Below are 26,314 nucleotides of genomic sequence, written 5' to 3' on the forward strand. Positions count from 1 at the left end.
GCTTATGATTTACCCCGGGTATGCGTTCGGGCTGGAGGAACCTTGATGCGACAGCGGTGGAGAGCTTTCTTTCCCCGCACCCTCGGTTGGAAGTGATTGGTTGTACCCCACTGAGTGGGGTATCAACCTCACCACTTTCTTTCTCCATACAGAAATGAGTGACGCCTGATACTCATGGAATTCCGTCTTCGTATCTATTTTATTACAGTTTTTGCTCATACAGTACTCATTTATCGGTATAGCATCAATCCCCATCTGACTCTCTCACCCCCAAGTCCTTGCTTACAGTGCTGCACCATAAAGTATCAAATCGACAAGCCATGGATGTTCTAAACAATCTAGGAAGAATGAGAGCTCTCCCTTACTCTTGTAACAATATTTGCAACACGCTTTCGAGAGTATCGGATTCCGACCGACCTTCCGGTCGGGGCTGTCTCCCGCCTTCTGGATCCTCCTGGACCATTGGTTGTCCCACAGTCTTAGTGACCTCCAATAATCGCTCTTGAACCTTCATGTTAAACTTCTCTACTCATTCTCGACCTGCCTATCCTCGGTCTTCAGCCAATCCTCATACGTGATGGGCACCTCTTGGTACAACGAATGTACCCTCTAATAACCAGTTGCTTTCGAGGGATAATTTGGCCATCGAAGTCCCCTGTTGATCTCCTCATTCCCGTCCTGCTTGCGAAGAACCTAGAATTTATGAGCTGTGAGCATTGCACGTTCGAAAGCTCTTAGAAACGGATCGCGGTTGAGAAACTTTACTTGGCTGCGAGACGGTATGTTGAGAATGTGCAACGTTGCACACAGAGCTCTTGTTCCTCTCTAGCCGTCTTGATATCCCACTTCCGTTGCATGGGGAAGTACTGGGACGTCGAGTACAGCTGAGCGGTTGTCCGTGCTAGGATACCTTTCACGTCGTCTAAGAACTGTGAGGTCGATTAAATAAGTTCCCGGTGTTTGTCGATACATCACCGCTCTTCTTTTGACCATCTTGTCGTAGAACAATGGTCCTGCGTGGTGGGTGCAATCATCTATAATAGGACTAGCACTCACTTTCGGATGAGAGAAGATTCTTCTGCGTTTATCAGGCGCAAGTGTTGACAGACCCTCTGCGATGTCAGCCGCGCTGAGATCCTTGGCCAGCTCGAGGAACTCGTCTAATTTGCGTTCGCTCATCTTGCCAAGGCGACGACGCGATGCGGGAAGATGACGGTGCAGAGTCGCTTTTGCCGATTCAAGAAAGCGAAGGATAGTCTTGGATGAGGGTATCAGACTGTAGAGACTGAGATGTTGTGGGCGAGAGCGTCAGAAATGAGGAGACGCAGATGTGGTCGAGGTGTTTTCGAAGGTTGAAATTTCTCGAGGTCGGCACTGACGTTGCTCTAAAAAAAATATAAAAAAATAGAAGTGAACGCTGAATTGAGTGATGCTGTCGTGAGAGGTCGCGAAAGTGAAGCTTGCTCTCACTTTCTAGGGCAACGAAGACGAGTCTCAACTTACAAGAGGATATCTAGCGTACTTACTATTGATTTTTACCTTCGAAAATACTTTGCAGGCAAAGAGCTTTTATGAAATTGCCATGGCTGGGAAAGGGCTACAGAATTCACTCACATCTTCCAGGAACGAGAATCCAACTCGACAGTCACTTCCCAGATTCGAGGAAACCCTCAATGTATCAGCAACTCTCCGAACATTGAAGCAATTTGCAACAAACCCCCAACTCCCAGAATTCACTCTCAACTCTGAAGCACAAGCTCTAAACGTTTGGAACATTGAAACGATATGGAAACCCCCCCCCTTTTAATTTGATCCTCCTTTGGCGGTACTGCGTATGATATCACAATGATCCGTATTTTCTTGCTTGGGGTCAGACATATATGCCAAAAAAATATGTGGCACCAAGCTTGGAACAAAAAGTAGCAGTTAGGATGATCCTTAAACGAAGTAAACAGGCATCGGGTTGCACTTGAGTTCCAACCAACACTCACAACGGAGAAAGAGAAAGAGCAGGCGAAATGGAAATCCTCTCAACGAGCCATCCACCACTTCACTTGAAGCTACCCATTCGCAAAACGAGCCCCTTCCCAAACATCACTTCCTCTTCCTCTTCCTCTCCCCTTTGCTCCTTCCCCACAGACGTATCCCCTACAACGCGTCCCTCCATGTCTTCCCAAACCACCCTGCCCCAGTATTTCCATTTCCACCTCGCACTCCCCCTCTCCAAATCTCCGGGCCCTCATCCACCTCCGAGCTATCCCCAAATCCCAGGTTCTGCCCACCAGCTCACCTCCTATTGGGCCAACCCCCCAACGAACACACACCCAATCTCGCTTCCACATGCCCTCACCGACCCTGCGCTAATGCAGGGGACGTCCCAAGGTTTTTTGCAGGGGGGATAGACCGACCGAACGGAGCTCGGTCGGGGGAGCTACTACTGTAAGAACGACCGTTCATTTCCGGTTGATTTTTCTTTTTGGGGTCTCGGGGCCCGCCCACCTCTCCTCCGTGGTGGGAACGAGACAGTTTTCTGAGCTGGGTGCGGTTGGTTGGTTGTGCAGCTGACTCCCCAGATTTTTTTGGCAGGTTGCGCTTCCTAGAGAGATAAACATTGTGGAATACAGATGTCTCGAGGTTAGGATTGTAAAAAAAAAAATTTATCTTTTTTTATTTAAAAGAAAACAATCTGAGAAGCCTCGCACCTCTCGAACCCTAAAAAGAACCACCCCAGAAAAATCCAAACCAATTGATTTCTGAAGCAAGGGAAGGGAGAGTTTAACCCCACCATATGTTTCTCGTTAGAAAACAGGTTTTGTTTTAATATCAACTCCTTCTATCATAAAATCAATCAATCAATCCATAATTCAACGACACCTCCCTCCCTCATCTTCCTCTCAAACACCTCGTAACCATTCAGCGATCACAAACGAAACATCACATGTCCCACCCCATCTGATCTCATCTCATCTTCATCTCATCTCGGCCCTTCCCCCCCCCCCCCCCCCCACAAAAACCACATGTCAATTTTCTCCCCCTTCAAAAAAAAAAACCAAACTAAAATAAACTAATTAACACTTCCCTTGAACTGTTTTAACTTTTAACGATGATTCCCTCGCTGCGCCTTCCCCTCCCCCAGGCAAAAGCAGGAAATTATTCCCAGAAAGGGGGGCCTGATCCCCATTTGTGGAGGGCGTGGAGATTACCTTAATCTCGCCCGTGGCATCCGGGGAACCATGTTTCTGCGATCGCTGTGGAAAGCCTTTTCGGCGAGGGGGGGCCAAAAGACAGATTATCAAGATGCGGTGATCGGATCCGGGTTAAATTACGCGTCTGTTGGTTTTGGAGATCTTTGAAGTTTGGGCTGAACGTGTCGCGAGGAGTCGCGGGTGATGTAATTTTTTCTGTCTGTGAAGTGTGGTGTGTTGTGAGCGAACATTTTGAGCAACACGGTGAGAGAGGGCGAGACGAGAAGGTCGAAAAGGGTGCTGGGCCAAAAACTTGGTCTCCGAGCAATGCTGCCGTCTCCGTTTCATTTGATTGTAAGTGTACAGTACAATAGACAGGCGCAAGCACTGTGAACATTTGAAATATTTTTCCATTCCATTTGACCAGAGACCAATAAACACACCCAGCGTAAAGAGTCATTAATGTATGATGAGAACCGAAGAAATTCTATGATGCAGAGGTGAACAGGAAACCCATCCAGTGAGAAGGTTCAGGTGGAACAAGGTGTTGCGTTGTTATTTGACCAGATTCTTTCTTCCTCGACGAAGCGTCTAGAAACGGATGATTATTAATGTAACAAGCCCAAACACCGTGGAAGGTTGTCTCGAGACACCTGAAAGACCGCACACTGGGTATGGGGGATATAGGATCCTTGTGCCGCCGTGAAGCAAACACTCATCGACCGCAAGCAATTACAAGAAAAGGAATTGATGCGCCCTGCATTATGACGAAGGACTCCAGAGAGCAATGCAGAACACCATGATTAAGCCCAAGAACCAGTCCACCTCACCACGCCTCCGATCCACCTTCCCAACGCTTTCCTTCCGTCATGAATTACCGAGTACCAAGAATCGTATGTTCGTGACTATCCGGTTTGCGAGAGGACGTGAACCGCTTACAAGATGTAAGCAGCGAGAGCGAAGAGACCAGCAAGGCTTGCACCAGAGATGGCGACAAGGGAGTTGGCGCCTGAGGTGGTGATGTGCGATGGGGTCGGGGTGCTGGTGGCATAGTTGGAGGTGGTGCCAACTGGGGTCTTGGTGGGGGTGGCAGTGGTAGTGTTGTACACTGGGTAGACCGGGGCAGTGGTGGCCGGGCTATTAACCAATTAGTAAATGCTGTTCAAAACTGTATTGGAACAGTTCAAGGGTACCAGGTGCTGCAGTACGTGTAGCTTGAGGTGGTCACTGGCTTGATGACGGTGCAAGGGCAGTTGGTGACGGTCAAGGTGGTGGCCTGGAAAGCTGTTAGCATTGATAGTATTCACGCTCGAGCCAGGTTTCTACACTGCGATTGTGGGCTTATCGCAGCGAGATCCCCGCTCCTTCGGTTCTACCACATACCTCAGAGATGGTGTAGGTGACGCTGTTGTAGGTCAAGGTGGTGGCCTCTGGGCAGTAGGTGGTGTAAGAGGTGTACACATCAGTGACGTAAACGACGGTGCTGGAGTTGGCTGCAGGGTACCAGGCCTGGGCGGCACCAGCGAGAGCGGCAACGGCGACAACAGCGGAGAATTGCATCTTGACGATTTGTTGATATTATTTACTTTAAAAGTAAAAGGGGTTGGAGGTTGGAGAGATGAGGGATTGAGGTCGAAGTTGTGGATTGCGTTTGTTGAACGAATGTAATTGACTAAAAGTCAGGATTTGTGTGTGAGTGAAAGCGAGAGTGTGGGTGAAGAAGGAGAGTGGGAGTTGTGATGGGTTGGCTTTCTTTATATGGGAGTGCTGCGCTAGAGCAGGAGAGAGCGCGGACAGCCGGGGGGGGCGGCCGGGGTGCCTGCAGCAACCGCAACCATCAACTGCAAGTTTGCACCACAGCGCGACCGCATATCGCTTAGCGTGGGAAGCTAGCGTGGGTGGCTTACGCGGGCTGGGGGTCGAGAAAACGCGAGGAGACAGGGGCTCATCCGTGCCTTTCGTTGGCCCAGTCCCCATCATCTCCCATGGCGAGATGCGAGCTGCAAGCTGCGAACTGCGAGCTGCAAAAACAGCTGCAAAAACAGCCCCAAAGACAGCCCCAAAAACATGCCCGAAGCAAACAAGTGGCCCGCCGTCCTGCCTGTCCCTGCTCGCAATTAATCGATCTCTGTGGCCCACTGGCCCACGGGCCTTCTGGCCCTGTTGAGCTGCTTTCACATGAATCTCGTACCCGCTGGCTGCCAATTCTACCGCTTCAGGGGGCCTCTCACACGAGCCACTGGTGGAATGAGCCGTTTTCACTGCCCTCTGCTGGAAGTGAAGCTTGAGCTGGGTTCTCAGGGCAACGGATTCTTTTGCTGTTGCTGACTGCCTGTCTTTGCTGCAAGTATATTGCGTATGGAAGATGTAAATACAGTACACCCACCATGTTGTGTTCATCCACGTCACACACAGCACACAGCACACGCAGCGGTAACCGCATCTCATCTGATCTCGTGCTCGTGCTTCCCGTCTCTGCTTCAGCGTCTTGACGTTGGGCTGCAGCCCGCCGTTTTTGCTAGTCAGGGGCGGCGAACAGTGGCACTGTGGCAGAAACCACAGAGGCGCCGCCTGCCAAGTTCCCAGTTCCCAGTTCCAACGCTCCATCGCTCGCTCGTGGGATGGGCTGATCGATTGGATCCATTTTACCCCATTGAACAAATTGTCTACCGCTGGTTGGCTAAAGTGGCTTCCAGAATCCCCTATTGGAAGAGCCATCATTTCGCTTGTCGCGTGTGGCGAGGCGTGAAATCCTTTCTGGCTTCCTGATGGCGGCGGAGGGAGCACGAGGAGTCGAGGGCTTCCAGCACACCCATGATTAGTGTGATTACTGTGCAGAGAAGTGGTCTCGTATGGAGGAGATTTTCATACACGGGGAAACACGGCGAGACGGGCCTGCCAGGGCGGGAGATTACCTTGTCGCGCTTGCTACCCAATGTCACCATGATCCAGCAAATCATGCTTCATGCTTCATGCTTCAACTTTCAAGCGCACAGAAGATCGGTCCTTGACTAATTGGACTTTGAGACCCACCATGATCTTTTCCCCCAAGTTCCCAACTGAAGTGAGCAACCGCCGAGCCAGGCCCTGGCCCGCCGTCGTCATTCCAAAAACCTGGATTCCTGATGGTGGGCACTGGGCATGCGACCATTTCCAAGGCCGATAGAAGCTCTGGAGCGTGAAAGATGGGGATGGCCATGTTGGAAACTCGCGCATCTTGCACATCGGTCATTAGATAAAAATAAAATAGATTAATTTAACGTCATCGCAACAGAGCCCTCGCGTTCCCCAACATCACATCTCGAGTTTTCCTGCTGGCACTGGCCGAACAGGAATCGATCAGTCCTCAGTGGCAACCTGCCGTTACTCCATACAGAAGCAACTAGGACGACGGCCCTCCGCAATGCAACCTTAACTCACGGGCCGCAACACATCACGAGAAAACCCAACGGTTTACGGATCCTCGGTACAGGAAACACCTTCCGACATGGGCCTTCTCGTGTTCTCGAAAATGCCATCTCCAGCTTTGATACCTCAATCTCTGCGCATCTCCACTGATCTCCGCGCCCGCCTCAGACACCCTCATCTTGGCTGGAAATAGCGAACGCCGTGGCGGCACCGGGCTACAAGTACTTCCCCTTTCGCAGCGAAAAGTGGAGCCGCAAATTTCCCTCGAGAAATTTCCAGCGAGATTTTTGGAAGGAAGGCCAACGAAAGTGGATGGCCGGAACCCGCCCTTCGGCTTGTGCCACCCAGAAACCCAGGGATGTGCGGTGCTAAAAATAGATTTTGCTGCTCAAGAGAAAACATTCCTTTTTTGGCATTGCCCTCCTTTGCCTCCTTCATAACTCCTTCATTATTTACTCTATTCATTTTTCCCGGTGTTGGCCGATGCGGAGAACTGGTCGACGGCACAGTCTGAGAGGAAGATTGTTCCATGCAAGAGAAGGTTCCTGCAGCGAGTCGACGGCGAGGTGCGAGTGGTCGAGCTGTCAAGATGGAGGCGTGGTGCCTGCGCAAGCGTCGAGAGCCGCCTGCCAACCGATGGGGAGCTCACGTCATGTTCTCGCCAAGCTGAAGTGTTCGCCTTTGCTTTCCCCGGGGGATGGAGATATCCTCGCCATTCAGGTCTAATACATATTTTTCTGGGCAGGATGGAGGCTGAGTGTGAAGACGGCGTGCCCGAATGCGAAAATGGAAGTTCATGGGATTCTTGGTTTCGGCTGTCAATATGGGGTAGCCCCTGAATCGATGTTATGTCTCCTTTTCTTCTCCTGAGAATCCATGGTTCCATATTCCTCCTTCTCCTTCAGCTTGCTGGTCAAGATGTTTATTCTTCTTATTATTCATCGTGCATCACAAATACATATTGTCAATTCCATGCCCGACGGCCGTCTCCATACTGGAAACAAGTGTTTGGTCGGAGTTGATCAGGCTGCTATCAGGAAGGACACTAAAAGAGTCGTTCGCGAGAAGCTTAGCATAAGTAACATGTCGACGGATCAACAGCACTTACTAGGCTCTGTCTTACTCTTGCGTGGTCAGTGGAACCACGATACTATTCGGGTTACCGCATCAGAAGCCCTTAGTCCTCCTTCCCTGAGGCAGAGATCCCGGGAAGAGTTCACCTCGCCATCGAGAGATCCACAGAAGCGACCAAAGAAGGGGAAGAAGGCCGAGGTTGAGGGAACTTGGAAATGAACGGATATGTGCATATTTGCTGCGCTGCCGCGTCTATTGATTTAGTGTTTTGTATGGCGTCACTTTCTAAGTTCGGATGAAGTTCATCTGGAATCCAAGGTTTCGCTGTCAAAGCTCATACGTTGTCAAATTTCAGCCCTTCGCTATCGCTGAGTATGAATGGAATTCGATGAGGGCAACTACTGGAGTTAGTATAAAGTAGGGATTCAAGTCTTTGTGCAACCTCAGATCCAGATATTTTGCATTTCCCAACTCTAGCGATATTTGCGGTGTGATATGAGGACAGCTGCTATCAAAGCAAAGTTGAGCAAAGAGAATATTCATGCTGCTGGGCATTTTCGAGTAGAAGTTATTTTTTGAGCTTCTTCTGGCGATGTTCGCTCTATTGAGTTGGGCTTCTCAAATTCATCCAAGGGCAGTACGCCTCTCTACTCCCACCTATTTACCCTTCTTCTTCTCCTTAGCTTCTATACTTTGCACTGCAGGAATTTGCTAAAGCCCACAGCAGGATATTGAAGTCGTTCTTGCGTGGAGAGAAGAGAGACTAAAAAGGCTTTGTTACCCAATAATTCAATCTTCCAAAAGTTTTAGGACAATGGGAAAGCCAGAAAATAGGGGTAAATCGTGCTTACAGAGTTTCGTTGCACATCGCACCAATCCTTACTTTGTACCGGTCCTAGACACCAAGGCCAACTTCAACCTCACTGTCACCTTCAAGTGAATCACTGTTCCTAGAGCGTTGACGTTTCGTTGCACTTCGCACGAATCTCGACTGCATCGCTTTCAGAACTACTTAATTCAGCACCGGCTCGCTTTCATCGAGCGAGGTCCGAAGTTGGGCTGGTGCTTTGAATAACTTTTCTTTTTTTATTATCGCATCGTCGAGTGTTATGTCAACGCCATGTTTACGAGCAGTTTACCTATATACTATTACTGTAATGGCCTTGGTAACGTATTCCCCATCGCTGATTTGCCATTTGCCCTCGTGGTCGTTTCTGCGTTGTTTCCTTGTCGAGCATCGATGATTTCACATGACACAAGTCACGTGATTACATTGGGTGTGTCTTCTTCTAAAGTGCGTTGACCTTGATAACCCTTTATTTTGCAGGAACGGGTTGTATTAGATAGCTAATTCGACCAAGAAGGGTCAATTGGCCGCTCCCTCCAAGAGCAGTGCCTGTCGACGCACTTCTAACGCAATGAAGGCCGGAGTCTCACCACAAGCAGACGATATGCACAAGATCCTGAAGTACATGGGTGGTGAATATTCGACAGCTTGGGAGCGCAAGATTGCCAAGTTCGAGAACAAACAGGGCAAGAAGGCCGAAAAGGTTGTCAAGAAGACTGAGAAGATTGTCAAGAAGGAGAAATCATTCAGCTATCAACGAGACGAACCATCTGTCCAAATGATGTTGACATACGACTTTGAAGTTTTTATCAAGCGAGGGCAACGTGAAGCATGTAGGGATCTTCAAGGCTAAGGTCTCGGAAATCCCATGCATATAATTTTCCAGCAGGAGTTACGACCTGCAAAATCTTCCAATGCCTGCTCTATTTAAGCACGCAGTAAGGGGGAAGTACCTCATTAGCATCATCTGCATGGCCGCGGTCGCGCTGCATAACACCAGTAGGTCAATAGCATTCGCAGCTTGCTCACTGCTTGTCCCTTGGATGCTCATTGGTCTTTCTTGTGAATTCAAATCTGCTTGATACAAGTACAAATCACAACTCATGTTATTTCCCTCTCATTCCACTGTTGGCTACCGTCTGTTGTCAAGTATCGTTTCGCCTCTATTGGCAAAGGAATTGAGGAGTCTCGGGGTCTTGGCCATGCCTTTTCTTCTGGTTTCCGGGTCTGCTTTGAGTTTCCTATTAAGGAGTGGTCGAAGTAGAGAGTCCTTTCGACGTACTGCTCCTGAAGAAGACTGGTCGAGTGTGGTGTTTCCTGCGGTGGTCTCGAGTAGTTGTTCAAACACCCCTTAATTAAGCTTCATTGAAGAGCTCTGGGGGAGAGCTGTGTGTATATTTTTGATATCTCTGGTGGCTTCTAACATATTTACCGCAATACTTGGGATTAGAGAGTTTATCGAAGGTAAGGTACTCTATGTTGAACTTAGTATCTCAGAGAATCATAGCTTGCTAATCTGTAGCTGAAGCTTGCAAATCTCTATATATGTAGGTTCTTTCACCCTCCTCAAAGACAAACAACAGAGATCAAGATCTTCTTCGCCCAGCGTGTTCGGCTGGCTGGCTTTCACACTCACCCTACTTCAAGCACAGGTCCTTCGTTTTCCGCCCACCTTGTTCTTTCTTCGCCGATGTTTGTCCTGAGACCCTTTCACTTACTCTTCGCGCAACGTTTAGCGGAAACGACAGGTCTGACAACAAGACAAGACTTTGACAGCAACTCTCTAGTCATGAATAACCAGGCCAGTGAAAGGAGTGTCCACTAGCATTAAAGCTGCCTTTGATTTACGCTCATGTTCATTCCCCACCCGTCTCTTTCGTTTCCTGACATCAGCGTAGAAACTTCCCTTCAGCTAGATAAATTCTTAAATGGGCACTGTTGTCGGTTTGATGCTAGCACAAATGCTGATTCATACTTACATAGAGGTCTCTGTCGATATACTCCTACCTAACAGCAGCCACAGCTCCTATCTTTGAGACGTACCCTTGAGCTTCTCCGCAACGAGCAGTCGAGCTCCATTTAAACGCAACACTCCCAGGCTCTTGTACTCATTAGGACAAGAGAAGTGTCACGAGCAGAACAAGTGCGTAGATGAGGCAGATCAGGTCAGACTGCACGACTGCCGCGACATCATGATCCCTTTTGCGTAAGAGTCAATGACCCCTCCCTCCACTTTTTTTATTAACTTTCAGTGCTGAATGAAGCTTCATCGAGTAAGCCCCTTCATCTTTTGAGCAGCTGGCACAAGTGGGCTTGTTGACAGTGACTAGGATGTTGACAACAAGAATGCTGGGATAAGGTAAAACTTCCGCTCGCTTTGCCAAGTGATCATGAATGCATATTATCTACGCCAATATTCCCGAGATACGATTGAGATTGAGCAAGAATCGATTAGTTACACCTCCCAGTGCATGTATTGAGGTAAAATGCGATTGGAGTCGCGTTCGAATGTCATTCGAGTAGTGATTAAAGGGAGGTGATCTTGACAACAGAACGATAATTGACAACAAAAACATTGGTGAATTGACAAGATGGCCAAAGAAATACATATCGGGTAGCCATGGAGTTTATGTGTTCAATTTACGCTCATGTCTATTTTCCGCTCATGTGTTTTCGTTTCTTGCCGATGTCAAACAAGGCGAATTCCCATTCGGAGCAGTTGTCTTGCTCACACCATCCTTGGAGATGATTTGCTTTGGGATCAGCTTATTTCTGAAAAGCAAAATTATGAGGCTCTAGTCTGGCCATAGCCTGCCCCTATAATGTGGTTGAGCAAGCTACTGAAACAAGCGGCTCCATCTTCACTATGAAGCTCCATTCTTGCTATAAAGCGAGCTCTGATGAAGCAAATGTTGGGCTGAAGTGTGACTCCTCGTAATCGATCTGGTAACCGTTTGAATTGCACACGAATGACAAGCCACCAGGTTTCGGTCTTGGTGAGTAGGCATATCAGAAACTCCTTTTCGGCCGGTTCCATGCGACTTAGGTCTTGCGGTTCCCTTTCAAGAAAATCTGCGGCTTTGTTGAAAGCGCGGAGTGGGAGGTTCTCCTTGCCATGGCGCTCGCAACCCAGATTGGCAAGCTTTCTTTACTGGGCATGGGTGGGGGGATGATAAGGTGCTAAATCAATCATCCCGACTCTCTTTGTTTTCAACCATCTTTTCGTTGTCATTTCCCTCTTCCCCTCCCGTTGGGAATGCTCCCAAAGTGAAATATGAGAATGCTCGGTAGAATTTTTGATGTTGGTACCTAGTGACAAAGTTGCCTCACAGCAAAGATCCCAATAGAGGCCAGGAAACTAAAGCCCAGGACCACGCGCGAGGGCAGACTGTTGTTTAAGATTGTTATCAAAGCAGTATCAAAGGAGATGGAGGCTGAAGCATTAAGTATGCACATAACGCTAAGGCTGAAGGAGCGATGGTAGTTTGGTATACGGGCCGAAGGAGTGAACAAATTGCCTTGGTACATGTGAACGTTTCTTTATTACTCGATTAGGAAAGTTAAATGCTCTTAGGTTTCAAAATGGGCTCCCAGGATCCTTGACCAACAGACACAGGAGCAAGACTATTAGCTGTTATTCGAACTTCACCTGCAGGTATTTGCAAGACCACAACATGATTCACTGTCCGATACATTGGCGAAATAGCTTCCGAAACAGGACGGTACAGCACTAGTGTCGTCAGATCGAGAATTTATTACCGTCTCGCGGTTCAGCAGCATCAGCAGCGCTCTACCAATTGCTTCAAGCCCAGATGTTGGGATTTTGACAGCCAACCACCTTCTTTGCTTCCTGGTCTCGCGACTTTTGCCCTTGCAACCTCTGGATTCGGGAGGACGAGGGACCTGCAGAGCTCCAATCTTGTGTGATTTGAAAATCTCATCCGATCTCTTTCTTGTTGTAACGACTTTTCTCACTGTTCTTCCCCATTCCCTTTTCCATTGCCAATCTTAACATGAAGTAACGAGAGCACTCGGTCGATCCACTGGTCATACTTAGCATAATGAAGCCTATGAATCGAGGTCATGGTGAAGAAGGGGCATTACGCTCGAGGTCGAGGATCCTCAGAAGCGGAAGCAACACCAAGGAGTGTTGTTGACAAAAAAAGGGAAAAGAGAGAGGAGGTAATTCCTTCAATACCCGGAGCTCACTTGTTAGCGTTGACCTCTTTTTCTTGCTAAGTTCAAGAGGTCGGGGAATGCTGGCCTGGTGGATAGGGCTCCTATCGAATTATCGAATTAGTTCGATTCGATCGAATCCGATCGAATTTCCGTCGAATCGAACTTTTTTACAGGATTCGATCGAATATTTGATAGTTCGATCGAATTTTCCACGTGATGATTAGTCATATAGAGCTATTTTTTCACATATACTCTCAGTGATTTTTATATCATATTTCGATTTTTTTTGAAGCTATTCAGACATTAGGGGTATCAAACACGTGATTTACTTGCTCCACTATATTTCTCTACCATAATTAGACTTGGCCAGCTGCCTCCCTACGTATGTAGTCCTTTAATAAAATCAAAGCCCTCAAAGTGCCCGAACTCATAGCCATTCGACGAAGCCCTAAAATATCCCTAGCGATATTAAAGAGTCTTTCAACATCTACTTCTGCCCCGGAAATTGGAAGATAATCGCGTGTAACTGCAAACATAAGAGGATATTCCTGCTTATGAGCTGCCCACTAATTAAGTACCCACTTGACTTGACACTCCTTCTCATTAAATACAAAATTGACTTGTGAAGTATTGAAATATCGTTTAATATTATCTTCATTCGTAATAGCTGAACCGTACTCTTGCAAGAAGTCCATTTCCATACTCAATTCGATCTTCTCTTTATTATTAAGAGGCCGATCAGGTAGTTACTATTCAGGGTAATAAGCGTCTTTCAAGAAGGTCTTAATACGAGCGATAATCTCGTTAGCATTTTGGTGATTTTTCTGTAGCCATTTTGTCTTGACTCATGGATTAAGAATATATGCAATCCAATACATATCGTTCTCCTTTATTGCAGTATAGTATCCATTAAAGGTTTCTAGCCCCTTACTAGCTGCTGCAATCAGAGTCTTATCGTAGCTTGCATATTTCCCTTGTTTTTTAATAATTGATTGCAAGAGCTTGTCTAGCTTTAAGTAGAGATCTGGAAGGCGATAGAGGGTTGGTTCTATACGTGAGACGTATAGCGTATGGTCCTTAAAGAGCTTGAGAAGCTTACGAATTTGCTTCAGACGGTCCCATCGTACGGTATCAAAAATCAAGTGTAATAGCTCTTCGTGATCCTTGATCCATAATTGGAGTGCAGTACGATGCTCAAGAGCTATCTCCAATATAGTAAGAGTATAGTTCCACCGAGTATTGACGTTATACGGGATAATCTTGGTAACTCCCGGCATATTCTTCCATTCTTAAATGCGTTAAGGAGAGTGATTTATCCAAAGTACGATAATTCGCAAGACAGCAATATCTCCGGCGGCTCCTGGTATCGTAATCTTGTTCCAACCAAGCTGTTTGACTCTATTAAGGAAGTCGCAAGCGTCTTTATGCGTACTAGAGCCTAGGTCCTTGAGAATCGCCTTTACTACCAAGTTATCCACGTGAGCCATATAATCAATCAAACTCTGCTCTCCCTTGAATCTCATAGATTGATTATGAAGAGGCATTGGATCCAAGTAATCGTCATAAATATAAGACATTATTTTATGCAAATGACGAGCGCAAGTATCGTTATTCTTTGCATTATCTCCCGTAAGACTAATAATCTTATGGAGGATCCCGAGTTTCTTGCATCTCTTATAGACTAGCTATGCTAAGTTCTTTCCAGAATAAGCACCGTTAATTTCGATAAAATCTAAGCATGCTTGATATATCTTCATATCAGGGCCTGCCCACTTGCCATTTATAGCAAACATTGAGAGATTATTCGTACTTGACCAGCCATCGAATGAGATTACAACTATACTACAAGTACGCTCCAGAAGGTCGATTATATCCATCTCACTAGCCTGAACTCGATCGTGAATGCGGTTGGAAATTGCGTCTGCCCTAATAATCTCCTTGGTATATCCAGTAGAGCGAATCATAGTCCTGAACTTCTCATTCTCAGTCGTTATAAAGGCTTGACAAGCGTCGATAATCCAATTAACCATAGCGTCCTCAAATTCGATCTTCTCCTCCTTTCCTTTTACGAACTTCGCAAGGTCGGTTTATATACCTTGTTATTCATTAATTCCATCGTCTTTTATACGCTTATGGTTAACCTCAATATGTGCACTTAAAGCACTCGTTGCTCTACTAAGTTTCGATACTTTGCGAGTAAAGTTCTTACAGAGATTGCAATCGTATTATTCGTCAAAAACCCGTTCCTTAGTCTTCCCCTTTCCCTTATCGTACTTAGTCATAAGTGTCTTAACTAAGTAGTATTTCCACTACCAAGCACGCTTTCCACTTGCATTTGGCTATCTCTTCTTCTCTTTAAGTATATCCTCATCTCTATTATTATTATTAGGGATCGAGAGTGCTTGAGAGGAAGCTTGAGAGTCTTTAATAGCTATAACACGTGCTTTCTTTGCAGGAGGAGCTAGCTTCGGCGATATAGGCTTTGGAGGACCTTGGAAACCATAATTATGGAGTGACTTGAAATCGAGTTTACGCTTCCGTGTTTCAGGGGTTCGGGGAGGAGGAATATTCGAGTTTCGAGTGGACTTGGAGGTTTGTAAAGGAGTATAATCGAGGATAATTGACTCTTCTTCTTCTGGCTGTATCGAGGAATGGCGAAGTGAGTGCCGGAGAGGTGTGTTTTGCTTAGGAGTAGACGGCATACTACTCTAATTAGTATATCCTCCTATAAATACGCTTCAGGGGCTCCACTTACGCTATTTCAGGGCCCTAATTAAGGGGTTTGGTGGCTGAAAAGAGGTCTTGGTATAGTGCTTAATAATTAAGAGAAGATTTTGCATGTGAGAAATTTTTTTATTAAGCTAATTAAGTAATATTTATAAAGCTAATTAAGTGATTTTTTATAAAGCTAATTAAGTCCATTTTTATGAAGCTAATTAAGTGAAGTGAGTTCTATTTTAGTTCTATTTTAGTTTACACGTGACTAAAGTTCGATCGAATCGAATATTCGATCGAATTATCGAATATTCGCTCGAATCGAACTTATAAAAAATTCGATTTGATTCGATCCGATAGGAGCCCTACTGGTGGATGAAGTTGCAATATATCCTCAGCATCAGATCCCTTTGCTTCCCCATGTTCATCGCTAGGAGTAATCAGCTTTCCTTTTAAAGCCAGGGCGGGGGCAATGAGCATTAGCAAGAGCCCGTTCGGCCAGACACCTGCCCTTTTTCCCGGTACAGGGGCAGTAATTATATTGCCTGCCCTGCCTTGTAATTTGTTTGCAGGGCAGGCAAGGGCATTTAGGGCATTACGAGGGCAGGTGTCTGGCCGAACGGGCTCTTACCCCTTACTCCTTCTGCAAATTATTGGCACACCTCGACGATATACGAATGGAGAAGGCTGACTAGCGCTGGTGACTCTGACTGGCTTGACATGCCTTTTCGAATTCGGGCTCAACTTTTCGGGACCCTGAGCCCAAGTTTCCTCCGCCCTAAAGATCCCTCAAAGTCATCCCATCAACTTTGCTGTTATACTGTCCTTTGTTGTCACTCCATCAAATGCATCTGGCTCAAATGATGACACCCCTCTATCCCTTGATTCTTCGCGGAACCATCCGGCGACATTCCGCTCATCGCAGAATAAAGCAGACGCGATGCCCACACCGAGCATTAAAGATAGCGTCCCCTTCAGACCTTCGTTCACCTGGGTTTGCTCGTGTTCCTCCTTGTGAGCATGTGCCAAAAGTGGGTTATAGATGTGAAAGCTCAGCGGAATAGGTGAAGGGTCTCCTATTTCGGCGCCTATGATTTTCTGAGAGTTTTGCTACGAGAATTTGAGGTGAGCACCATCACGGCGGTCAAAAATGAAGACACGCTTTGGTCATATCATTGCCATTCATTTCAATACACTCCAAGCCTAGTAAGTACACCAATCCGCGAGCGAACAACCATGGGTATCCAGTATCCTCGCTAACAACCAGAAATTAAATACACCCTCCACATTTTTGCTCTCCAAATTGACAGCAGCTTCTCTCCCTTTTCCAAATACAAACCCAACCCCCCTCAAGCAAGAAAACAGTAAGCAAAGCAAATCGAACGACGATTGTTCTTGGTGGTAGACAGATGATCCAAGGAAAATGGCGCGGAGCCAGGTAGACATTACTCCGTTTCAGCCAGCCTCCCATATGAACAAACGCAAAAAAATCATGCAAGCAACGACCAGGCGCGAGCCGATTCGTGTTAACGCCGTTCACCTGCCTCGGAGCCGTTCATCCGCAATTCATACCACAAAGAAAGGAAAACCGACACATCTTCTCCACGTTCAACGATCAGAATCCTCGAAACGGATCATGACCGAAATGCCCGCTTTCAAACTGGGCGTACTCCCCCTCACCCTCCGTTCTGCTTCCAGCAGTGCCAAAGAAATCATCGCTCGGTCTACCACGCGACGAGTAATAACTATCCCGGTTCCTGCTTCGCCTCCTTCGCTCTCGACTCCGTCGTCTTTGCATGCCAACGAAATCCATCTCGTCTTGTTCATCTGGGAAGTCGTCGAAACGGGACATTCCCAAGGGGCTGATGAAGGCTTCCATTCTGACCGTCCCAACGGCGTCGAAGAAGTTGTTCACTACGGCTCCAGGGCGATTGCTCGCGTCTGAAGTACGGATTGATGAGCGACCAGAGACGGACATCGCGTTATACCCAGCGATCGACGATGAAGGCTGGGATTGGTTGTAGATATCGGATGAGCCTGTGGTTCCTACGCTCAAGCCCGCTGTACTGGATGTTGGTGCGTGACCGCTGGATGCTGGACCAGAGAATCCGCGGAATGATAGAGGAGGCGGAACGCGTGAGCCGGTGTTGCTGCGTTTTCGACCATGCATTGGGGGCAATGGTGGGCCATGACCGCGTTCTGAGAAGCGTGGCACGATTGGGGGATCGGCTGCAATGTCACGATGGCTGTCGGTCTGAGCTGAGTAGAAGGACTCGACTTCACGGATGGATTGATCTTGGCCGGAGTGCACACTTGTTGGTCCTGATCGTGCTGCTGCAGTCTTCCCTTTTGCCACGCGGATGGAGTCTCTGATTCCGTTCTTGCGGAGACGGTTTGGTTGTCTGATCTCAAAGTCCGGGATGGTGGGTTGTGGGATTGGGAGAGGGGCTTGGACGATTTCAGGGACGGCTTGGGATGAGTGGGCGAGGAAGGAGAGGGCTGTCAGCCAGATGTAGTGGCGTTCTGGAGAGGTGGCTGTGAATTTGAGAGCGCGTGCGGGAGTCAAGATCAAGATAGATCGATTGAAGAGGGGTGCTGAGCCTTTGGGAGGGGGATTGTCATCCTTGACATCCAAGACGGATTGGATGGTCACTATCAAAGTCAATATGGGAATTCGAGCTAGACTTGGAACACTCACGTTTTCGACCCGATTTCCCCATCAAGGCGGACCCAGATGTTGGCTGCTTGCTGCTCCACATCACAGCTCTCTCATAGGGTGCCAACCAGACCCAGCGCTTGTGGCGAACACCGTTGGCATTATCACCGTCCATACCGTTGGAATCAGCAACACCAAACGACTTCCGTCGTCTGACATACTTGAACATCCACTCGCCAACCATGGTTTGAGCAATAGCATCCACAACACTCGTTGCGTTGGTGTTGCTTCCAACCGATCCACTGCCAGTATTGGTTGTATTGGCAGTATTCCCTGATGGCTGTTGTCTGTGATGGGTCTTGTATCGGCTGCTCCCAGTCTCTTTCATGTATCCGGGAGTGGTGATCTCATTGCTGGGCATAGGAGGGAGTTGGGGACTCTCGGGAGCTTCAGTGGATGCCGACATTGGTGGCGGCGATCGACTGCCGCGGCGACGAGAAGCTCGACCACCTCGACCAATTGCAGCCGCAGATCTGACCTTTCGGATACTGTTTGCTCGATAATGACCTCTTCCTGATCCGCGTCCCCAGGTTGGGCTCCTGTTGCCGTCACTAGGGGCACTAGCACTGATTGGAGGTCTTCTTGAACTCGCTCTGGTTGGAATTGGGAATGGAGGCTCCTTCACTAGATCTGGCAAGCTGGGGCTTCGAGGACGGCCCTGGTGAGCGGCAACACCACTTTGTATGATGGCAGCACGGCGTATGCCATTGGGTTTACTATTGTTTGTGACAAGTGTGAGTGGCTTGTCAAGTTGACGGACGGCAGACTTCATTTGACCTCTTGGCGGCAGTGATTGCACTTCCGGCAAGGTGTACTCGCCGTTTGCCTCATGCATGTTCCTCATCGAGGTCTTCCCTGGCAAGGGTCTCGAGATTTCGGAAAGTTCCACATGCTCGGGAACCGATGTTGGTCCTGATGAAATGCGTCTAGTGGTCTTCCGTGGAGCAGGAGGCTTTGGTGCCGACAGTGGTGTCCTGTAATCATTGTCGCTCAGATCCGCATCAGCGAAATCCTCAGCATCGTCAGAACTACCATTGTCAAATCCAGCAAATAAGCTGCTGATTCGATGAGGACGCCTGATGGAGCCTTTACCCTTCGCCAATGGCCCATCGTCATTGTTACCAGGATAAGCATCTTGAGTATCACTTGTTGGCATTTGAGGTGGAGATGACGGAATCTCTTGCTCCAAACTCTGCCGACTCTTCACCCGTCTGGGATTTCGAGGCGGCAGGTTACCGGGGATAGGGGAGAATCGTTTGACTTCCTCAGCCGTTGGTTCGGGGGAGGGGGGCTTGGACGATATTGCAGAAGGTTGAAGATGTGGTGGGAGTAAATTGATTCGCTGGGCGACACGGATCTCCTCTGTTTGCACGGAGATTGACCTTGAAGGGATGGGTACCTGCATGGAAACCTGGCAACCCGCATCTTTGAAGTGCTGAGGTAGTAGGGGTTCTTTCGGGGTTGCGGGAGCGGAATTGGGCGGGTGTAACTGAATTGATGGAATTGGGATGGGCGGAGGGGGTGCGGCTCGTTTGGGTGACTGCAGCTCGGGAACGACATCGGTTTGCGTGGAAATTGATATCATTTCTCGGATATCTATAAAAGGTGGTGGAGGGGGGGCCCTGGTTGGTGATATAGGAGTCCTGGGAGGACTCAAAGGATCTTCCAAGGTTTGAGATGCTGCAGACACCATCGAAGTCGTTGGTGGCTCAATTATCAGAGGGGGATTAGCATGTACGCGTTTTCTTCGTTGATTAGCCTCGATCTCCCACTCTCGAGGAGCAGTCTCAAATTGTTGTCGCTCGATCTTTCCAGCATGGACCGAGCCATTGACTGGCATTGGCTCGATCGCCGAGGGTACATCAGTTGCTTCCAATTTGGGCGATGGCGGAGGCGAAAACTGGATACCGGCATCAACATATTCGACTTTCGAAGTCAAAACCGGAGTCTCATCATCCTCCATGATGCCGCCCTCGAGTCTTTCGAGAACTGCTTGGTTGGCCAACATTCGACCACGTGCCACACTGCCCGGCCGCATGAGGCTTTCGATGCTCTGGTTGCGGCGGTGGTGCTTCGACATTACACTCTCACGGCTCTGATTTCTGTTATGCAGGAAAGAGAGGACGCTCTCGGGGCGATCATGATCAGTTTGATCCTCTTCATCATCGAGGTCCAGCTCGTCTGCAAGGCTCACACCATTGAGCTTCGTTCCTCCATATCCATTTGGACCGTTCAGCATCGAAAATCGAATACTATTTGTCATGCTCATTGTCCGAATGCTCCCAGCATCGCTACCATTCCCATGGACTGGATCTCGGGAAATATCCTCGGCCTGGTGTTCCTCGTGGCCATTTAGGTGGCTGGCTTGGTATGCAGCGACTTCTTCCAGGACAGTCTTCAGACGACCCTCTGTCACATGAATTTTGCGCTCATATTTTCTTTTTTCCTCCTCCCAATTGTCCTTGTCCCGAGCCCACTGCTCGTGGACACGGTCCGAGTCCTCTTCCTGGCTTCGAATCTTCTTTTGGGCAGTCTCTAAACGCCGTTTGATTTCGGTGTTGAGATCGACAGCTTCGTCACGTTCCCTCGCAAGTTCTGAGAGAGCGGATGATGTTCCTCCTTCCAGCAAAGCCAATTGACGCTTCAACGAGCGACTTTCCTTGGCAGTGACGACAAGAGTTGCTTCCAATTGCTCGTGTTCTCCTCTTGTGTTATGCAATTCGGACTCCAAATTCTCGATCAACTTCGTCTTCTCCTCCTGATCCCTACGGAGCGCCAAAATTTCGGAGACTAAGTTGGCATGTAGTGTGGGGGTGAAGCGTCGGGGATCGAGAATTGAGATGCTTTTGAACGTCAGTACAAAATGTCGCATATAAATAGCCTACTGGACTTACCTTTCATCATTCGTCACATCCTTGGAATTTCTTCGATTCTTTTCACCGGGTGGAGGAGGGGGAGGTGACGAGGATGGCCCTGGAGAGACCGATTTCTGCCGTGATGATCGCCTGGAGCCGCGTGAAGGGGTTCTATAGGGCGTATCCGTTGGGGTGGGAAGGGAAGCTGCTGCTGCCGCAGCATACTCGTCTTCCGTCTCCCACGCGCCAGCCATTGCGAAAATTGTTTGACAGTCAAACCGTCACCTCCAGAAAGATGTTCTAACACCTCGGGAGACTCTCCATCAAGCACAAGACACTAACGAAGATCACCGAAGTATGCAGGAGGAATTGTTCGAAGAGGCCAATGGCCGCGGTCCGATGTTGCGGCGGTGATCCCAGGAAATCCGTCCTCGGACCCGTTTTCTTACGGCTTTTGCTTGCTTAAATCAGGTCTGAAGACTAGAGTTGGCGTTTGAAAACAAAGCTATTGCTTGACTACGCTTGGACATAAATCAGTTGTAAGTTTTATTTAGCCAAGGGTACCTTGAGCGGATATGCGGCGTGGAAGTTTGTTTCCAGAAAAACTCACCGCCTAGCTGCAAGGAAGAAAAGGAGAGTTCTATTTTAGAAGGAGTTTGATAATAGCAAACTAAGACTGTCCACGATATCAGCTGGACTCACGAGGCCCGAATATTTGGGTTGTGGTGGGTGAGGTGAGCAAGCATTGACCACGAGGCTTGGCATACCTTTTAAGACACCAACATATATGCCATAGAGGAATGATCCGGGGTCGGTTCCACGAGTTGTATGCCGAACAGCTATTCCATATCAAATGTTTTCTTCTATCGAGGCCCTCTATTTGCAGGTGGGAAGTCTAGGAACGTCTCTTGTCATTCATATCGAAATCGAGTCTCTCGCGGGACTGCAGAAATGGCGCGTTTGAGGAGATGCAAGGCTCTCTTTGAGGCTGTCTCGTGCCAGCAATTGAGACAGCACAAATAGAAATATATGAGAATGATTTGAAAAGACAGGCGGAAGTTGTAGCGGAGGTTTGGGTGGCTCGTGTCTCTCGTATGTTTACTATTCAAAAAGAATTAACATTGTTTCGAGTAGGTGACCTTTTGTATCCTCGTGTCTTTGGGATGACATTGACAGTGGTCAATGGCTGGTCCGGACTTGGATCTTGGTGTCAATGTTGTGAAGAGAGCGCGAATGGCTTACCCGTACATCAGATTTCGCGTTCAGAAAAGCAAAACTGTTATGGCGGAGGAGTTCGTCAAATGTATGTCGCTGGCCGTCTGGGGCTTGCGGAGCAGTTAGTGTCGTAGTCGTCGTCCCACGCAACGCAAAGAGCAGCAAAGCACAGCACAAGACAGAAACACGTCGTCGAGAAGGAGAAACGCGCTCAATGGCACCGGACAGTGAGGAGAGCAAACAAAATGAAGCAATGAAGATCGGCAAGTTCTTGAGAACCCACGGACTTTTGGCGTGCCATTGCTATCGGGCCAGTGGAAAAACGCCATGGGGATGCTTTAGGTAAAACCTAAAAGGAGTCCCCGGGGTCTGACGGCGGGGAGCGCACTACGGGGACTTCGACTGGACAGTTTTGATTAGAACGTTGGAACGGGTTAGCAGCTCAGGGGTGCTGGAGAGCAGGGAGCAGGGAGCAGGGTGCGCGGGAGGGGGTTCGCCCGCAGACCAGGCCGGCTCCTTGAAGCTTGGATCAGAATCCAATCCGCTTCTCTTTGTCTGCACGAACGTGCACTGCGCCGGACGTGCAGCCTGCCCGCAGTCCAGCGAGAGAGAGCCATTCTAATGTGAAGAGAATCCGATGCGGCAGCAGATAATGCGAGTGATTTGGCACGGCCGCACAGCACAGCACAGCACAGCACAACTCAGCGATGCTCTCGTCCGGTTCGTCTGGTGCTGTTCGACTGACCTCAACTGCAGCCAGAGACCCAGGAGAACACCGGGCTGTGACGTTGGAATGGCTGCCCGGGGGCGTGACTGGGTGCTGATTGATCCTTCAAATTGCAAGGCTTCGGATCGATGCCGATGGCGAGAATGGCACGGTGAGAAAAAGCAGAAAGACCCGTCAACCGGCTGATCAGGGCACAGTTCCACCAGTCAGCATGCTCCAACGTTTGCTTTTCCTGTGATTTAGCAACCATAGGCTGTCGTTTTTCCCCCCATGAGCCAACGGCGGGCCAACCTTGGGGGTGGTCTCGTTGTCCCCGTGCAGCTCTGCGACCTGAGTCGTGGCCGCACAAAGCATTGTTCAGATGGCAGCCCGTGATGGCGCTGGTGCAGGCAAATCAAAATGAGCAGAACTTTAAACACAAGCCGCGAGAGCAGCTTGTCCCAACCAGGCCTAGCCCTTGGTTTCGGAAATTCTTTGGGATGGAAACTCGCCTGGGCCGTCCCGGAAGTGGTCTAACTTTGCGGGTCCCTTGTTGAAGCCCCGTTGGTGAAGTGTGTACTACGTACGTTGTACTTGTATGCATCCGTGGACCGTCACGAATCCAGCAGATGGGACTCGGAACAAATCGAGCAAACCTTGCAGCTGGAAGCTTGGAAAGTCAAGATTGGAGGACGTGTTTCTCCCGAGATGAAATGTTACGAACGGGCGGGAGGCGGACGGGCAGTCTCAACTGTCAAGCCTCAGTTGGCAACGAGGCAGTGGCCTTGCAAGCGAGTGTGAAAGTGGCTTGGGCCGATGTGTGTGATGTGCGGTCGTGTGCTTCCGACTGGGGTATTTACAGCGGGCAATCACGTTTATGTTGAACGAGCAGGGTCTGCGGAACTTCATCCGGATTCTTGGGCTGCAGAGGTCAAGCGTGCAGCAGAGTTGACTTCACACATGCTCTCTCATCATCAGCTTGGACCTCTTTTTGCCCATTGCCACTGCCAGACGCCGGCACACTTTGGAGTACGGCACATCCAACAAGCTTTGGCTAATTCTTTGTGATTCTTCACCTGAGGAAGAATTGCGAGTTGTTGAATCCAAGCACATATAGCATGAACCTCCTCGCATGGCACTCCCGAATCTTGAACCTGGACCAGATGGGTGCGCCGCATAGATGAGCGAGCCAGCCCGGCTCCAAAGTTACTCGTGTTTTCTGCTGTCAAAGCACACTGTTGGAAATAACCATCTCCCCGGTCCCCCACGACGCCTCATCAAGTCGTCACAACGGCCGCATTTTCGTGGGATTCCTGTAGGGGGACACTCCTTCGGGACACCGTCCGTGGTATCGTTGGCATCTTGACGTCCTGCCCCCGCAAGCCTGACCATTCTGACGACGTGCAGCCGCCGTGCTGATGTCTCTCATCATGTGCAGCACGATTGTCTATCTCGAGCATTTCAAATCCCCATAACCTGCCTACAGGCCTTTCAGACTTTAGCTGCACAGCAGTGCGTTACAAATTCCTCCCCCCCCTACACCCCTATCACAGCCCCAGAAGCCACCCCGCAGATTGCTCAGATTGGTCGTTGGTATTTCCGTCCCTGGTGAGTGTTTCGGATTTCCCCGCCAACTTCCTGGTAAAGGCAGTCCTTAATATCGGGTGGCATTGAGATCTCTCCCCCTCCTTTTTGTTCGCAGGGCCTGAATGAAAATAGCCATTTAATCATGCATACAGTACTTCCTCGAAATAACCACAGCAGCCTCAATCGACTAATTCTCCCACCCTGTCTAGTCTAGACACGTCTCGCTGTGGGAAGTGAAGGAAAAATACAATGTATCAGAGCGTACATGGCTCGGTTCTGGGAGAATTGGGATGTTTGTAACTTTCTACACTCAAGTCCTCTCTCGAAGTCGAAGGACCCATAGTTTCGATACTCCCAAAGGCTTGAGGACCTTTCCGGGTTTTATTTTTCAAAGGCAGTCCGAATGAATCCCTGAACACTTGAGCGTGTTGTGACTTTGATGTGCCCAGGACACTTGGAATGTTACATCATTTTCTGTCTCAGTATCCTAACTACTGCTAGACTTTCTCATGAATGAGAGCCGCCATTTTCTAAGGACAGCTTAGGACAACCTGTCTCCCTTATAAAACTCTTTTTCAACTTAACCCAACTTTTCAATTGGTCTTTCCCCGCCATATTCGAATGTCAAATGAATTCTATAATTCTCGTACGTCCAAAGTCTTTCCCTGTTACATGTTCTGGTAATCTCTCGCACTTCAATGTCTCACTCATTGATGTGCATTCAAAGATATTGAGCCGGACATCTTAAATTTTGATTGAGCTTCAACCTTCACTTAATCCCAAACCTCCTTGCCACTTCTAAGAAACCATCTTCGCGCTCCGTAATCCACATGTCAACCCAGGTCTTTGCCTCCTTATATTCCTCCTGCTCCGGGCTCCAATCTTCCTCTTGCCTACGCTCTACATAGATTGTCCGGAACCCATAGCCTCTTGCAGCCTTCAAATCATTAAGATGTGCAGCAACCATCGCAACCTCTCCCGGCTCCAACTCCAATGCCTTCGCTGCGCCCTTATACACACTTGGATGCGGCTTGTACGCCTTGAAGTCTGCCGATGATTGCAACTTTTTGAAGCCTAAATTTCCATGCTGATCCAAATCTTTCAGCAGTGATTGATTGCCATTTGATAATGTCGACGTGATGAACTTAGTCCCCAACTTCTGCAACCCAGTGGAAGAGTCTATCCATGGATCGAGATAATGCCAGATGAGACTCAAATCCTTGACCTCTTCATCGCTGTAGAGACCCTCAAGCTCCCACTTCTTGAGGAGAGCAATAAGAGCAAGGTGATGATGCGTATCAATATCTCTCCACTCCGTTTCACCTGGCATGAAAGTGCTCACAAACTTCTTGTAACTATTTCTCCATTCTTGAGCAAAGCCACCCCAGTCTTCATCCGTGAGCTGTGATAATCGTGTTCGAATTGGTGGAGAGAGATTTGCGGATCGCGAGGATGAAGTGGTCTTGTCAAGGGCGCTGTGTATGAGTGTGGATGTAACGGTCTTCCTCCAGTCTACCACAGTACCAAAAACGTCAAATGTGAGGCCCTTTGGAGGGGTTTTGATGATATCATACTCTGAAGCCATTCCGACTCCCAGGTACGAAGACGTTCTTTGAGCAAGTACGATCTCTATAAAGCTATAAATGTTGATGTTGTACTTGTTCCTATCATAATATGACCAATGTGAACTCAATTATGGTAAACACAGATCAAGATCGTGAGATGGTGTTCTTGAAGGTGCGCTCGGCACAAGCCTTACGATTCGTTTCCCCGCTTCCCCTGTCTCGGCTCATGCGGCCCACTACCAGGAACCTTAGTGGCCCCATA

General features: G+C 48.6%; 4 protein-coding genes across 4 annotated transcripts; all 4 read right to left on the reverse strand.

Moving 5' to 3' along the window:
* Nucleotides 1-4,120: 4,120 nt before the first annotated feature.
* On the reverse strand, nt 4,121-4,745 carry K444DRAFT_632032 (uncharacterized protein; the record flags this gene model as incomplete). The annotated part of the gene is made up of 3 exons (XM_024883437.1): nt 4,121-4,322; nt 4,379-4,461; nt 4,569-4,745. 3 exons carry the CDS (start codon nt 4,743-4,745, stop codon nt 4,121-4,123), a joined length of 462 nt encoding a protein of 153 aa, XP_024733775.1.
* Nucleotides 4,746-5,022: 277 nt separating this feature from the next.
* On the reverse strand, nt 5,023-6,059 carry K444DRAFT_692145 (uncharacterized protein; the record flags this gene model as incomplete). The annotated part of the gene is made up of 2 exons (XM_024887816.1): nt 5,093-6,059; nt 5,023-5,060 (listed from the first exon to the last, which is right to left on the reverse strand). The coding sequence occupies exons 1-2, from the start codon at nt 5,904-5,906 to the stop codon at nt 5,023-5,025; spliced, it is 852 nt and encodes a 283-aa protein (XP_024733776.1). The 5' UTR covers nt 5,907-6,059.
* Nucleotides 6,060-17,023: 10,964 nt separating this feature from the next.
* On the reverse strand, nt 17,024-21,233 carry K444DRAFT_535339 (uncharacterized protein; the record flags this gene model as incomplete). The annotated part of the gene is made up of 3 exons (XM_024875279.1): nt 17,024-18,060; nt 18,107-20,967; nt 21,019-21,233. 3 exons carry the CDS (start codon nt 21,231-21,233, stop codon nt 17,024-17,026), a joined length of 4,113 nt encoding a protein of 1,370 aa, XP_024733777.1.
* Nucleotides 21,234-25,256: 4,023 nt separating this feature from the next.
* Nucleotides 25,257-26,072, reverse strand: K444DRAFT_632035 (haloacid dehalogenase; the record flags this gene model as incomplete). Its single annotated transcript, XM_024883438.1, has 1 exon — nt 25,257-26,072. The coding sequence occupies one exon, from the start codon at nt 26,070-26,072 to the stop codon at nt 25,257-25,259; it is 816 nt and encodes a 271-aa protein (XP_024733778.1).
* Nucleotides 26,073-26,314: the final 242 nt, after the last annotated feature.

This window comes from Hyaloscypha bicolor, assembly GCF_002865645.1.
Source record: "Hyaloscypha bicolor E unplaced genomic scaffold K444scaffold_117, whole genome shotgun sequence".
Taxonomy (NCBI): Eukaryota; Fungi; Ascomycota; class Leotiomycetes; order Helotiales; family Hyaloscyphaceae; genus Hyaloscypha; species Hyaloscypha bicolor.